General features: G+C 49.9%; 6 protein-coding genes across 6 annotated transcripts; 2 read left to right on the top strand and 4 right to left on the bottom strand.

Annotated features, from left to right (window-relative positions):
• Positions 1-87: 87 nt before the first annotated feature.
• COCVIDRAFT_13222 (hypothetical protein) lies at positions 88-1,694 on the bottom strand (the record flags this gene model as incomplete). Its single annotated transcript, XM_014704353.1, has 5 exons — positions 88-125; positions 185-577; positions 627-1,059; positions 1,109-1,375; positions 1,428-1,694. The coding sequence occupies 5 exons, from the start codon at positions 1,692-1,694 to the stop codon at positions 88-90; spliced, it is 1,398 nt and encodes a 465-aa protein (XP_014559839.1).
• Positions 1,695-2,652: 958 nt separating this feature from the next.
• COCVIDRAFT_90749 (hypothetical protein) lies at positions 2,653-3,853 on the top strand (the record flags this gene model as incomplete). The annotated part of the gene is made up of 2 exons (XM_014704429.1): positions 2,653-3,026; positions 3,103-3,853. The coding sequence occupies 2 exons, from the start codon at positions 2,653-2,655 to the stop codon at positions 3,851-3,853; spliced, it is 1,125 nt and encodes a 374-aa protein (XP_014559915.1).
• A 149-nt stretch (positions 3,854-4,002) lies between these two features.
• COCVIDRAFT_90644 (hypothetical protein) lies at positions 4,003-5,094 on the bottom strand (the record flags this gene model as incomplete). The annotated part of the gene is made up of 1 exon (XM_014704428.1): positions 4,003-5,094. One exon carries the CDS (start codon positions 5,092-5,094, stop codon positions 4,003-4,005), a length of 1,092 nt encoding a protein of 363 aa, XP_014559914.1.
• A 936-nt stretch (positions 5,095-6,030) lies between these two features.
• On the top strand, positions 6,031-7,215 carry COCVIDRAFT_90450 (hypothetical protein; the record flags this gene model as incomplete). Its single annotated transcript, XM_014704427.1, has 1 exon — positions 6,031-7,215. A coding segment is annotated over one exon (1,185 nt), but the record flags the coding sequence as incomplete, so codon positions are not given.
• Positions 7,216-7,782: 567 nt separating this feature from the next.
• COCVIDRAFT_90475 (hypothetical protein) lies at positions 7,783-9,811 on the bottom strand (the record flags this gene model as incomplete). The annotated part of the gene is made up of 3 exons (XM_014704426.1): positions 7,783-8,853; positions 8,928-9,330; positions 9,390-9,811. The coding sequence occupies 3 exons, from the start codon at positions 9,809-9,811 to the stop codon at positions 7,783-7,785; spliced, it is 1,896 nt and encodes a 631-aa protein (XP_014559912.1).
• A 1,266-nt stretch (positions 9,812-11,077) lies between these two features.
• COCVIDRAFT_90765 (hypothetical protein) lies at positions 11,078-14,356 on the bottom strand (the record flags this gene model as incomplete). The annotated part of the gene is made up of 6 exons (XM_014704425.1): positions 11,078-11,708; positions 11,758-12,332; positions 12,378-12,938; positions 12,987-13,415; positions 13,460-14,016; positions 14,065-14,356. The coding sequence occupies 6 exons, from the start codon at positions 14,354-14,356 to the stop codon at positions 11,078-11,080; spliced, it is 3,045 nt and encodes a 1,014-aa protein (XP_014559911.1).
• Between the last annotated feature and the right edge of the window lie 136 nt (positions 14,357-14,492).

The raw sequence follows: 14,492 nt of genomic DNA, 5'->3' as shown, positions 1-14,492 counted from the left end.
GGAAATCGAACGTTAGATTGACAGAACGCCTTGCATGTTATGCTAGTGCATTGTCCAAACTGAACAAAGTCATTCAAAATCAAGGTGTTAGTTTTCTGCATGACCTGTGGGGCCTTGGTCTGTGTCTGCAAGGCATTGTTAGCAAAATGTGCCGAAGAAGACGTTTATCTACATGGGTACTCACAATCCATTGTAACAAAGGCACGGTCTACCTCCTTCAACCCCTCAAGACAATACTGCAGGGTTTCTGCAATGTCATGACAGGTCCTCAACGGTGTGTTCTCTTTCATGAGTACATCAATCTCTACGCAGACGCCGTCACCAGCATGGTAGACCTTGATGCTCTTGAAACCTTGAACAAGTGGTGCAAAGCGGTACGCCATGAACATCATCTTGCGCTCTGTGCGGGTATCGGCAGCCTCTCCGGTAAGACGAGCAACGTTTTCAAGACAGGTGCATGCCCAGTCGTAGATGATGTACAGGGAAAGGCAAGCAGCACCGACAGGATCGAGCCACCAGACATTGACCTGGGCACCAATAAGGGGAAACAGAAGCGACAAGGTATTAAAATAAACATCTGTTCGGGTTAGCCCTGTAACGTTTTGAGTATGCATGAGTGAAGTTACCTGTCTTGCAATCCTGCGCGAGTGCCTGCACTTGTGTTGTCTTGACCCTGGCGCATCCGATCCAAATTGTTCCCTTGACAACAATTGTGGATACCATTGCGAAGATGGCTGCAGGTGGGAGCATGGCTACGCTGTGGTCGCCACTAGGCAGCAGCTTCTTTACCGACTCTTGGAGGATTTGGAGAAACGAAATCACCATGATGATGGAGAAGACGAGGATGCCAATGGGCTCAAAGCGCTTGCGACCGATGGGGAATCTTTTCTTCAGGGCCTGCAGACGCCAGCCCACCAGCTTGTTCGTAGTCCAGATGATGATTGTGCAAAGCAGGTCGAGGGCGGAGTCAACGAGGGACGCGATCAAGGATAGTGAGTTTGACCAGATGGCTGCGACGCCCTTGGCAGCGAGAAGGAGAATGTTGACTAGGACATTGATCTAGGATATTATGAGTCTCGAGTTGGACGACTTGCGACTTGGAACTCACATTGATGGCCCATTTCACATGCTTGGCTGCCTTTCGCCGTTTCTCACGCTCGTCTTCGGGTAGAAATGGTTCCAGATCTTCTCCGCTGAGACCCAAGGGCCCTCTGTCCTCGGCTACACCGTCGTGATCAGTATCGCGAGGGTTCATACTGTCAACAATATCGTCGGCGAGCGAGGTCACAACCATGTCTACCTCAGCCCAGTCGTCGATGCGTTCGTTTTGTTCCTCGTAGAATTTGCGTACTTCCTTATTCTTTATGCTTTTGAGCTATAGTGAGAATGTCAGCACCCGGTGTGATCAAATGGAGCTGTCAACATACGCTCTCTTCACTTTTCCTGTATACTTCAAGCGCATCGTGGTCGATGTTATCGATCAGCTTGCGCTTCAGGCCATTCGCGTGGTTGTCCCTCAACGTCTGCTCGATGGCATCGCGAAACCGCTGCCTCGGCTTGATCTTGTTGGTAGCTCCATATCCGCTTTCTAGGTCGACACGCTGGTACTTTGTGAATTGTTCGGGATCGCCGTAACTGTTGATGTTGCCCTTGGTGTTGCCGGTGCTGAGAAGTCTGTGTCTACCTCCAACCATGACTGAATACTAGTAGAGGGTTTTAGAGTTTGCGAAGTAGTCCCGATTGCTGAACAACAGGAGGGGCAGAATGCAGAGGGAAGTTGAGGGTGTGGTCGAGTATGGTTGAGAAAAGAAAGCACACGAGGAGGAAGACGCGACGCGCAGTCAACCAAGGCGGGCACACGAGGCCGGAGACTTTAGAGGGGAGGATGCATGATAGCGTGTGAGAGCGCATCATCGTCAGCAGTAGCCACGCGGAAAGGGACCGTGTGCGTGCGAGAATGTGCCATTCTTGGTGGAGCTTGTGCAGGCTTGCATTCAACGCGCAAGAGGAGAAGCCATGAATGACATCATCATCCTTGGCAGGCACCAACCGCAGCCATGCCATCGCGCTCCACCATCGACTGGTCAGTACGGGAACTGACGTCAGCCCACCTCGATTTCCACACACGTTTCGCATTAACTCTACCCTGTCAAAGTCTCTTTTCATTGTCAACCCACGATCCACTGTGCCGGTTACCCGAAAGCCAGCAATCAGCCATTCGGGACACCTTCCTCCCGCCACTCCCGTAACCCACCCATGTTCCCACCATGTCCGCTCGTCATTCTGCCAGGCAGTAGTAAACCTTACTACTTAGACCCTGTGGCCCGCAACCTCCCCAAGACCTTGCAACTTCTTATAGACGTGCACACGGACTTTATATCTCTACTACAACCACATCGTAGAGTAACATCACATGACCTCGAGCCGGCCAAGACGTGATAAGCCCGCCGGTACTTTCATCGACTGCTTTACATAAGCAAGGCCACGCCACAATATCTCCATGTTGCCCCGAGCCGACGCCTTTAGCTGCAAAAGGAGAGGCGAAGCTCGCCAAATCACTTCCCATGCTTCCGGCAGCACACCACATCACAAGCTATAACCCGCCCATGTGTCCTTTTGCATCGTGAGCTTCCCACCTCCAACCCACTCGCCATGGCACCCCCAACAGCCCAGCATCGCCGCAACGGCGATGGCAAAGTCTTATTCCTCTATGCCATCATCGCTCTGATAGGCCTCTACGCCATGCGCATCGTGACCTCCATGAACAATAACCCTGTTGGCTTCATGGACATGTTCGAGTCTCGCACGCTGCCTGATGGCACCCCTATCAAGACTGATTATACTGGCATTAAGCTCATCGACACACCCTTGGCTTTCTTAGTATCCGCATTTATGTTCGGTCCCATGCGAGTCAACGAGGCCTATTACTGGCAGCAAATCCACTTTTTGCCACAACTCGCGCCCATCATAGCAGTTATGAATGTTGAGGCTTGTCGACATGGGAACCGGGGTAAATGGCTGACATAGTGAGTTGCGCATGGGACAAGCGGTATTCAACCGGATATCGCAGAATACTACTGTCCTGTTACTGACAATTCACAGTACTTCCATTTTCGCATTCTTGTACCAAAATATCGCAGGCTGTTTCGTCATCACCATTTGGTGGATGTTATTCCACTACCAAACAAGTCCCAGGTCTTACTATCAAACCGGACGCACGGTACCGTTGCCATATGCTCGGGTCATGTTACCAGCAATGGTATTTCTGTACATCGTTCCCACTATTGCCATTTGGTACCCCGCAGACAAAAGCATCTCCACACTGCAATCCGTCTTGGCGTTCTGGCAATTGTCCCCCATATTCGTCAATATCCCGCTCTGGCTCGTCTCCCTTATCAGCTCACTAAACACAACCAACCAAAAGAAAAACGCCGACGTCTTTCATCTGAGAATCTTGTACGCGGTTATGTTCTTCTTCTCAGTGGCAGTGCACTGGTACAGCATCTACGGAATCTCCGTCTCCGAACATCCTGATGCAACTTACGCCCGCGTCTTCGTCCCTAGCACCTACACCTGGAGCAAGGATATCCCTTGGGGCCTGCTGTGGGTCTTCCAATGGGATTGGATTATCATTGGCCTTATGTATATTATCCCTGCTTGGGTCGCAGTGTGCGATGTCCAGCGGATGAAGAAGGGCGAAGCTTCGTTAGAAAACGTCTTTGAAAGTATTCTTATGATCATGACGATTGCCATTGGCGGTGGTCCAGGGGCTGCCCTCTCAGCAGTTTGGTTCTGGAGGGAGGGTAATCTGGCCGCGATTGAGAGTGCATCGGCAGTGAAGAAGGGGCAGTAAATGGCTAGTGTAGCAGAAATGCTTTATGGACAAAGGGGCGACATGGACCACAGATGTATTAGGAGATACAAAGACCTTGAAAAGTCATCCAGAGTAATCTCATGGTTCCTGGATCATATTGGAATTGCTTCAACTCTGACAAACACTGTTCATACTCTTTCTAGAATCTGCGCAAAAACATCTCTGACATCCTTCGATAACGGCGACTCCAGTACCTTGTCCCAGTCATCCTGCAATACACTCTCCAACACACCAACCCCAATATCCACCAGCTTCTGCGTGCCAGCCACATCCGCCCATTCCACACGCGTAGGCCAGAACGCCACATGCACCGCCCAATGCACCACCAGCCTCCTTAGCCACACCTTGCCCAACACCTCACCACCCTTCCTCTCAGCCATGTACGCGCGCAAAAACGCCACCAGTAAACCCCTCCCCCCTCGAAACCGATCAAGCAAGAACGCCTCCGCGGCAAACTGTCCAACGTCCGTTGCACTGGTACCTCTACGCACCATTTCCCAATCCACAATCGTCAGACTGGGCGGTTGCGTCTCGCTCATACGTACGAGCACGTTGCCAGGCCAGAAGTCGCCGTGGCACACGCACTCATCGTCTGTAGTGAGTAGACTGCCAAAGTCCTCGTTAATGCGGTGCGCGAGTTGGGTGTCGTAGCCAAATTGCTCGAGGGCGAGGTGCAGGTTACGGTAGGAATGGCGGTATATGGCGACGCCGATGGGATTATTTCTTGCACTGCTGTCTTGATCTTCGAGTGCGAGAGAGGTGTTGGTGGAGGAGTTGTGTAGGGCTGCGAGCCAGGTTGCGAGGTGCTGGCCGATTTGGGGGATGTTGAGGTCTGGGGAGGTGTATGCGTCTTTGAGGTTGCGGGTTCCGCCGTCTTCGATTTCGAGGAGCTTGTTTTCTTTGTTGTAGTTTAGGAGGTGGACGGCGTGTACGGTTGTGCTTGGTGAGTTGGTAAAGAAGGGGTTGCTTTTGGAGGAGAGTTGAGTGAGGATGTTGGCTTCGTAGTCCATTCGCGTGGGGTCAAAAGCAAAGTTCTTGTTGCTGTGGAGGTATGGTGCGGCATGCTTGAATATGCTTGTAGATCCATCTTGTTTGGTGCACCGGTATACGTAGTTTGCGGTCCCGCCTGAAAGTAACTTCACGCTGGTGTGTGCTGACTGGGTCGTAGCAAGAAAGTCGCTGAGCCCTTGCTCCGTTGTGAGATCATGTGGTGATGTCATGCTGTTCCTGATTGTGAGATGAACAATATGCTCATGGGTCTCCTAGAAAGATTCGTAGTCCATCTCACTGTTAGTTAGAGAGGGAATAAATAATAGCCTGAATTACGGTTGCAATCACGCCCAGCTACAAAATCGCACTAACCTGCCTTTCGGCCTCGCATACAATTCTCAGAATGCAATCAGTATGATTGCACATGAGTCATTTGCCAAGGTGCGCTGGATCACCAGCGTTCGTAGGTATTGTGCAGGAACCAACGTGGGGCAGCTCATCCCAACTCAGATTAGCTCCATCCGATCTTAGAGCACGTATTTATCATACGTATTCGCATGATTCCTCTCATAGATATGGACTAGCCATGACAAAAAAAACCTGCCAAGTTCTAGGAATTCCGTCAGATTTCAGCTCAGAATGTATTTCATTTCCCTCTCATTGTAGCGAGTAAGATGCGTGCACGTGTTGGGTATCCCCTTCTCGGTTGACCGGTTTATTACATGTTACACAAGCCTCAGCCTTGTCATGTAATGGTTTACGCCTCACTCAGAGTGCTGGCTTATAGGTAACCTCGCACAGTCTTCTCGTCTCATCAATCTTACTCCACTCGTTAAGGCGACCCATTTTGCAGTTTCAGTGCCACAATGACTACCTCCAGCGATGAGCTAGTTGGAAAGCTCAGTGCTATGGCTATTGCGGGGGATGAAAATCAGGAACTTGCTGATAGAAGTGTCCCCTTGGTAGACAACTATATTGATCTACCGGAGGAAGATCCCCAGGAGTCTGTTCAACATGCCAACGTCGTAAGCTTCTGTGACCGAGCTACCGAAGGTGTATATGGTAAGTTGAAGGATTTCATTAACTGACTTTTATATGAGAGCCTTCTGCGTTGAGCGGCGCTACAATATACGAAGGAGAACGTATAGGTAGATTCTAGTGAATTTCTGACGATCATAGAATTTATCAAAAACGCCATCATTGGATATTCCAAAACGATCAAATCTCCCGATGAGCAATCCCTCATCCATCATTTTCTCCGATTCTTCGACGAAGAGATCCAAAAGATTATTCAGAATAATGTTCATGCCGCTGGAGATGATGCATTATCATGGAAAGTGGCAGATGAATGCTACAAAGAAGCCATCAGCCCTTCGGGTATTCTCAACGCTGATCGCTATTTCAACGATGTCAAGAATTCCCTACCAAGACGGCGTGCTGATTCTGTTTCTGGAAACCAAGACCATGTTTTCAATGATAAAAGAAAACGAGAATGGATAGATTCTTGGGTCACAATCCTGAACCGCGCACCTAGTGGACTTACACTGTTCTATCCTCGAACGAGTAACGATATCGATCTCACCAACCCAAAAACTATCCCGCCGTACCTGTTTCGAGTTTTTGACATGAAAAGCTCTGGAAACAACGATGAAGAAGTCATGGCATCTTCCAGACATGCCTCTCAAGTCCGAACAAGTGGCGTCAATGACTTACTGGGTATGGAGGACGTGAAGGCGACAAGATTGCTGTCTTACCATATTGGTCATAAGTGGCGTCGCAAGTATGACGACCAAGATAACTTGGTGTCTTGGACTAGCTCACTGCTTTATGCTGTCCAATATGCAACATATAGAAAACATCACCCAAGACTCAAAAATGCCGACATCAATATATGTATGGTACAAACCAGCCAGTTTCCCCAAGGACAGTTTGTCCGGGACATAAAGCTGCTCAATAAATACCTTGCCATTGCCAGCGATTTGGGAGGAAAAGTATGGTCCATTTTCGATCTGCGTCTGTCTAAGCCAGAATTCTACAATGGTGAGTACTTCTCGCAGGGAGTATTGAACCATGCAGGTCGATCGTGTGTGGTTTCTCTGGAGCAACTGGAAGATGCCGGTATCTTCAAATTGTATCCGGCATTGGAGGATCCTAGCGATGACGATGGTGTTGTTCGAAACGCATTAAAAGTACTCGATCTACGTCAAGAGTGGTCTGATGAGCAGACAACAACCGAAAATGACGTCCCATATGCGCTTTCCATCGCACGGAAGTGCTTCCCTGGTTTTAACGAATACGATATAGCTTGCATTCTATTAGCTTTCAAGCACCGCGAACTATCAGGTAAGTAGCAACGTCGGCTCTTCTTACTTGTTCTCTGAGAAAGAATGCAATCTAACAAGCAAAGACGGACTTGAGCTTACCACCAATCTGGCCCCATCGTGGGCCAACAAGCCAGTTGAAGTCAATCGGTATTGGCAGATATTGGAGACACGGAGGCATTTGAGAGAAGATCTAGGGCGCGAGGTGTATCTGCAACACGATATTTACAAGGTGACGGGTCGTAGTTCTCCGGAGCCGGTGACTTTTCTTGATGACTACGCGTAGGAATAGTGTGTTCCATAGTAAATGAGCTCTTGAAACTTTTTACCCACAGTGTATCATTTCTAGTATCTTGTTGGAATTGTGGTTGGATTTTAGCCCTGAGTAGGTAGGATAGGAATGAATGTTGCATTACAAAACTCTTGCTACCGTTGTTCAATCTGCAAACGAATCTTTGACATAACAGAACACAAAATGATTTAATGTTTCCGGAAACAATCGTGAATACCTCTGTTTAAAGAATTTCATTGTGAGAATGACTCAATATATATTAGAAAATTCTATATGCTAATCCATTCCCTGTCAACAGTATCATCTCAATGCTTCCTCATCCACAATACTGCCCAGCCAAACGACCTATAAACAACAACGATAACAAGCATGTAACCCACATACTTTCCCATGTCCCCCGTCTCAAATCCATATACACTCAACACCGCCTTGCCCTCAACCAAACACTGATCCTGTAGTGCACTAGGAAACATGCACTGACAGCCTCCATCCACCAACCGCTCACACTCATAATTCCTCTTCCCAAACTCATTAACCATCATCCCCCGAAACACATACGCCTGGTAGTCAATATAATGAAAAACATACCGCCAAAACACATTCAGCGTCTCCGGCTGGACCATAAACCCATTAACACACATCCACAAACCATTCGCAAACGCCGTCGCCGCCAGCGCAACCACGAAAATCGGTATAAGCGACGACAGCAACACAACCAGCGACTCTGCCGCCAGCAAATCGAGAAAAAGCCACAGAACCCACACCCAGAACCCCTCAGCCGTCGGCCGAAAGTTACCCAGCCAATAACTTATCACACTAAATAGTATGGTAATAAGAAACAAATACGGCACTCCTACTACGAAATTCGCAATCATAAACGACGTAGGCCCATACAACCCGTTTGCGCGTTCCTTGGTATAAATGGCGAGATCCTCGAGGTACGCAGGGATATATGCGACGGCCATGAAGGACATGAAAGCGCCGCCGAAGAAGATGGCGTTGGTAAAGGATTGGATGTTGGATTGCGTGGGGGAAAGACGCAGCCAGACTGTTCCCATCATTATAGCGAGGCCCATGTACATGGCGATGCGCAGGCCGTAGGCGACGATGTCGCGGTGGGATTTTATGAAGGAGCGGTGGATCAGGGTGAGGGGGATGAGGCTTGGGTTGGCGGTTTGGTGCGTGGCGAGCATTGTAGAGAGGGGTGGGGAGGGGGGCTGTGAGGTGATTTTGGAGGTCAAGGCGGTTGCGGCGGGGGAGATGGCCCAGGAGGTGTGGAGGTGGGTTAGGCGTTGGGATGCGGCGGTGGTGTCGGTGGAGAAGTCGGTGTTTACGAGGTCGATGACGAATTCGGCGGGGTTGGTGTAGAGAGGCATCTAGTGGGTGCTTGTGTTAGCTTTCTTATTCTCTTTCCAATGGGTGGTCCTGAGGGTGACTTTGTTGTACTTACTTGATATCCCAGTCCAGAGAAGTACTCTCCAACCTCCTTTACTGCACCATTGTATACTACTTTCCCCCTGCTCAGCAACATGAGTTTATCAAAGAGCTCGAATGTTGTCGTCGAGGGTTGATGGATAGAAGCAATGACAAGCACACCGTGCTTCTTCGCAATGTTCCTAACGAAGTTCATGACTTCGTAACTAGCCGCAGAGTCTAGTCCGCTGGTAGGTTCGTCGAGGAACAGAATCCTTGGGCTTGTGATGAGTTGGCTGGCCACGCTTACACGACGCTTTTGGCCGCCAGATACGCCTTTTCGGATTGGCGTTCCGATCAAGGTGTCGGCTTGGTTCTGGAGACCAAAGGAAGATAGGAGGCTGGATATGCGTGCCTTGCGTGCTGCTTTGTTTATTGAACTATCGAATTGAGCGTCAGTGAAAAGCACTAAGAGTATATGGTACAATTGAAGACCTACCTGGGCAGTGCAAGCTCAGCTGCAAAGTATAATGTCTCCCTGACGGTAAGAGAACCGACAAGTGCATCTTCCTGTTCCACATAGCTACTCAGTTTCCTAAACGTAGCCAATGTCGTCGGCTCCCCATTAATCTTCAGATCCTGACGGATAGTCGCCTTTGGCATGGCCGCCCGATGAGCAAGTACATTGAGCAGTGTCGTTTTTCCTGAGCCACTGGGTCCCATGAGAGCGAGCATCTCTCCTGCCTCCAGGACACCGCTAACATTGGCCAGGATATCCAGCGGTTGTTTCGAAGCACGATCCTTGACAGTGACAGTGACATCCTGCCAGCTAAAACTCTGCACGACATTATTGGTAAGATGAGCAAAGTCCGCGGTATTATTTCCCTTTTCCACATCAGGGGCTTCGCCTGTAGATGACATGGCGAAAGTCGTGTATTGTTTCTCCTAGAAATACCTCGATAATACTCAAAAGAAATAATAATAGGAATAGGAATGAGTATCGTAGGACCAACACAAGGAAATCTGACTAAAAAGATATTAACCTAACAGACAACCCCCCTCCATCCACCATATATATTATCATCACTCAGCCTCACACCCTCACATTTAAGGCCCCCAAACCCCCATCCATCTCCACTCCCGCACACGTATTTAATATCGGCGAGTAAACTCTTCCACCCAAACCACCTTACCTAAAAGAACCATCCGCCTGAAATGACACACCCTAGCGCACTCCCCGACGGACCCTTCGTAACGTCAAACCCCATTTCCACAAGGCAGATGAACCCAGATGCTTTCCTGATTGAGAAGAAAGTGGACGGGCGCACGTATCTACTGTTACACTACACCATGCTGTGTTACGCTACACTATGCTACACATGGCTAAGCGCAGTGTAAATGCGAGGAAGGATGGCAGCTGAAAAAACACGCGCGATACTTCTAGTAAGCAATGGCCAAGCGCACATGTGCGGTGTGTGTGTGTGTGGGTGGGTGCCCGAGGTGAGATTTGTGGATGAAGGATGATGGGGGTGTAAGACGGAGAGTTTTGATCCATTGATTGGAGGAGACATAAGGTTGAAGTCGCCGTTTGGACAACTCAAAGATACGAGCGCCATTTTCTGCGATGACTGGTAGTCGAGACGAGTCGCGAAAGACTACGTAGTACGTACAAATAAGGCTGACCGAAAAAACAAACCGACGATTGTACGAAACGTCCCTGCATCGAACAAAACGAAGAAACAAGGGTCAGTCCGACCGAGATCCATCTGTCCACGCTAATCAGGCTGTGAGAATAGTAGTAGTAGGCAAATCTCAGCTCTCTCGGCGTTCTTGCGCTGGCAGCTCAAGGTCCCCGGACCCCAGGCTAAAAAACGTCGGCGAGGTATTCCTTCAACCACAAACCGGGCCGTGCGCCGAACGAAACCTCGCCGACGTTTTTTTTTATGTAGCACAGGCGAAGGAAGCGGCAGCATGATTGCGGCACTGGCTAACTTGCCGAAAAAAGAGGGACGTTAAACGGTGTAAGCCGTGCAAGCAATAGACGGCGACAGATCTTGAAGACGCCGAGGGGCACAAACGAATAAGGCTGAGGAAGTTATTTACAATTCATGCAATCCTACGCTACTACAATCTCTCACATTAACGTATCAAAAGCCACAATCCTTCTCTGACTAACGTGCTCGCCGTTTAATACATGAACTCGCTGAGCTCCAGTAGCTGCGCATCCAGCGATCGTTTAGCTTGCACGCTAGCCTCTCTGTTCTCGGCGTTCAGTCTCTCTTCATATGTCATTTGGAGCAGTTTCTTGACGTCCTCCTCTCCGAACCTCTCGCCGGGGACACCGAAGCCCTTGCCGTACTGTCTTGCTCTCGCGACAATGGCCTCGGGGCCTGCGGTGAACAAGTCGAAGAAGAGTGCGGCGTAAGGAAGTGTCGCGCCGTCCTCGATGTTCTTCAGGTTCTGCTGCAGAACAAGAATGTTGAGTTGCATGAGTGCGCAGCCGTTGGTGTTCATGCGCTCGATCTTGGAGGTGCAGAGAGTGAAGAGGTATCTATCCATCAACGACGCCAAGCCACGCGTGATGTGACTATATGAGGCTGCGGGGATATATGTTGAGACTTCTGTATCGAAAGACACAAGAGTTGAGTTAAGAGTGAGGATTGTTGGGTCGGGATCGTTGAGAAGAGTGTCGATGTAAATGTCTGGTTGTATGCTTGCGTCGAGTGAGTACAGTATTGTACTGCGAATCGCAAGATGCAATGTGCGCAAGGCACGAGTGGAGAGTGACCGATACGTCACTACTACTGCATCGAAGATACTACTCAGAGTAAGTTTGTGTTTTGTCAGTGAAGATGTGTGGCACTTACGCAGCAGTTTCTGTACTCAACGGCAGATACACAGGAGCGCCTTGGGGTCTTGGGTCAGAAGACGCAAGCTTGGTCCATCGCCTGTTGTGCTTCTGACCATTGGTCTCTATGTTGACTGGAGCCGAGGCACGATCACTAATGTACCTTAGCTGGGCCGTCTTAGTAGCCAGCCATTTCATGCTAGTGTACAACAGGCACAAGTTGATAATGCTCTTCTTGTCTTGGATCATATCAGCCTGGTCCAAGGGTTCATCTGCTTCTACTGCTTCAATGAGAAGGGCGACCTCGCTCTCGATAGCATCGTTGAGGTTGGCGTGGTCAGAAGAATCTATTCGCTCCAGACGGGCAATGAGTTCTTCCATGGCATCCGACTCGGCCCATACAGCTGGTGCTTTCATGAGACGACCGCTGGGTGTGGGTTTTGAGCGGCCGACCAGGGCTTTGTACCATCCTATGCACTTTTGGGCATACGTATCCATCTGATTGACAATGAGTTGAGAGAATGCTTGATCGTGCGGAAGGTTGTCAAGCATTTTGCAGAATGCTGTGATGAGAGAGAAGAATTGCGCGGTGCCCTACAGAATTAGCTTTAGTGGAATAATTGTTGAATTGATACATACTTTGAATATGGGCTTCTTGGAGTGTCTTGCCCATTGTGGGTCTTCAGCAAAGGCGTCAAGCTCGACGAATGTTTGTGCACAGAGCTCAATCAGAGTCTCGTCGAGTTGTGGAAGGAAGACATTGACCAGGAAGTCGTCCAAGAACGAGGTCAAGGTGCTTAGGCTGATTTCAGCATTGGATGGCACGACCTCCTTCAATCTATTGAGGAAGTCAAGCGAAGGCGGGAGCAGGATGCCCATGTTAAAGACACTTGGCTCGACGAGAAGCTTGTGTCCAGTGGCGCTACCGTCAAGATTCGTGGTGTTGTTGGTATCGACCTCGTCAAGTCTCTTTGAATCAGACACGAGTCCGGGAACAGAAGTCTTTAGGATAAGCTCAAGGTCGTTCTTCTCCTTGGCTAAGTCCGAAGCCTTTGTGTCAACATCGGTCAGCTTGAACATGCGCTTATTCCTATCGCGAGGAGCACGAGAGAATGCGCTGGCAGCGGACGACTTGGCCTGTCCATCTCTATAAGAGGCCTCACCATCTGTGGCAAGGTAATCATGAAGAAGAGAGCGTATCTGAAGAGGGTCAGCAAAACGCTACGAGTGGAAGTTGACTGATATTACCTCGCTCTGGTAGAGCTTCCACAACTCCTTGAAGCCTCGGGTTAGTGTTGCACTCGAGGACCGACCCTCGCGGCGAACGATACCCGCCACCACATCATGGACGACCCGATGACTTTCGGCAATGGCTTCGAAACGTGCATAGAGGGTCCACATCAAATCGTTGAGCAGGGTTGTTCGGACGTCCTCGCTCTCAATCTCGGTCTTGGACTTGGAATTCTTCTTGGCTGAGTAGGCGCGTAGTATGCTGGGATGCCGTTGGGCCACTTCGTTGTTAGACTTCTCAACGACCTTGAATAGCTCGACAGGTAATCTCTGCTCGATGGTGTCAATGGCGACCTCGAGACGGTTCATCTTCTCGAGTGCTTCTATGACAAGCCTGATGTACTGGAAGGTGTCTGATTCTGGGTTGTGGGCAGAATCATCGGTCATCTAGAGTTGTTAGCAGGATATAACAGACTGTAACACGTACATACTGGCTCAGAAGTGTCGAGGCCATCGAGGAAGTAGTATAGCAGCCGACCTCTTGCATCGGATTGCGCACGTTGAGACATGTCGCCCTTGACCTGGTTGTGGGCGTACTCTTTCCACCTGTCCTCGCAATACGGTGATTTGAGGTAGAGGTGGCTGTGAAGTTCTTCAATTAGAATGTCAGTCAGAGAGACTTCCTGATTACTGAGATATGTGCGCAAATCAGACAGGGCGCCAATCTTTTCCATTTCAGTTTTGCGGATCATGCGCAGGGCGTCTTGGAGGATGTCTACAGCAGTCAAAAACCGCTTCTCTGATATGCGTGCTTCTAGTCTTTCGGGGACTAGCTGCAGCTTTTCTATTGTGTCAAGCATCTGCAGCATGCCATCGTAGTTTTGGGAAGTAGTAGCAAACTCTCTGAGCTCCGGCTTTGCAGTAGAGAGCTGTGACTTTGCTGATATTAGGGAACTTTTGAGCGTTCTGACACGGTGCTGTGAGCTCTGGAGACTGGACTGGATCTGGTGAAAGGTACCGATGGAGCTATTGAAGCCCTGGTGGTGCTCTGTAGTAGGTTAGTCAAGAGCCTAGGTATTAGGGCAAGACAAGGTACCGTTGACAATGCCCTTGAGGGCGTTTTGCAACTGTTGATGGGTCTGCTGAAACTGGTCTGCTTGGTTTGCGAGGCCGAGGGAGCTCGAGTCCATGAGTTTCAGGGCGACTTCGATGGGTACGCACTGGTCCTTTGTCATAAATTCCCAGTTCTGGCGGATGAACTGTAGCACTTCCTCGATAGCCTGGCTACCCGGCCCATAGTTTGTATTCCTAGGCCTGGAGCCATTCTGGCGGTCGACAGGGCGGCCCTTTGCTGGGGAGCGCTCGTTGCTGTTTGTGCGTGGAGCCATGCGTGGGCTGCCGTCGCGGGCAGAGAAGCCGCCACCGCCGTAGCCCCCAGGCCTGCGATCACGGTCGCTGCTTCGCCTTGGTTCCATGTCATCTTCCTGGGCGAGGCCTCCATATCCACCGGGTCGCCGTGGTCGT

The sequence above is a fragment of the Bipolaris victoriae genome, assembly GCF_000527765.1.
Source record: "Bipolaris victoriae FI3 unplaced genomic scaffold scaffold_15, whole genome shotgun sequence".
NCBI lineage: Eukaryota > Fungi > Ascomycota > Dothideomycetes > Pleosporales > Pleosporaceae > Bipolaris > Bipolaris victoriae.
This window is presented reverse-complemented; position numbering and strand designations above follow the sequence as displayed.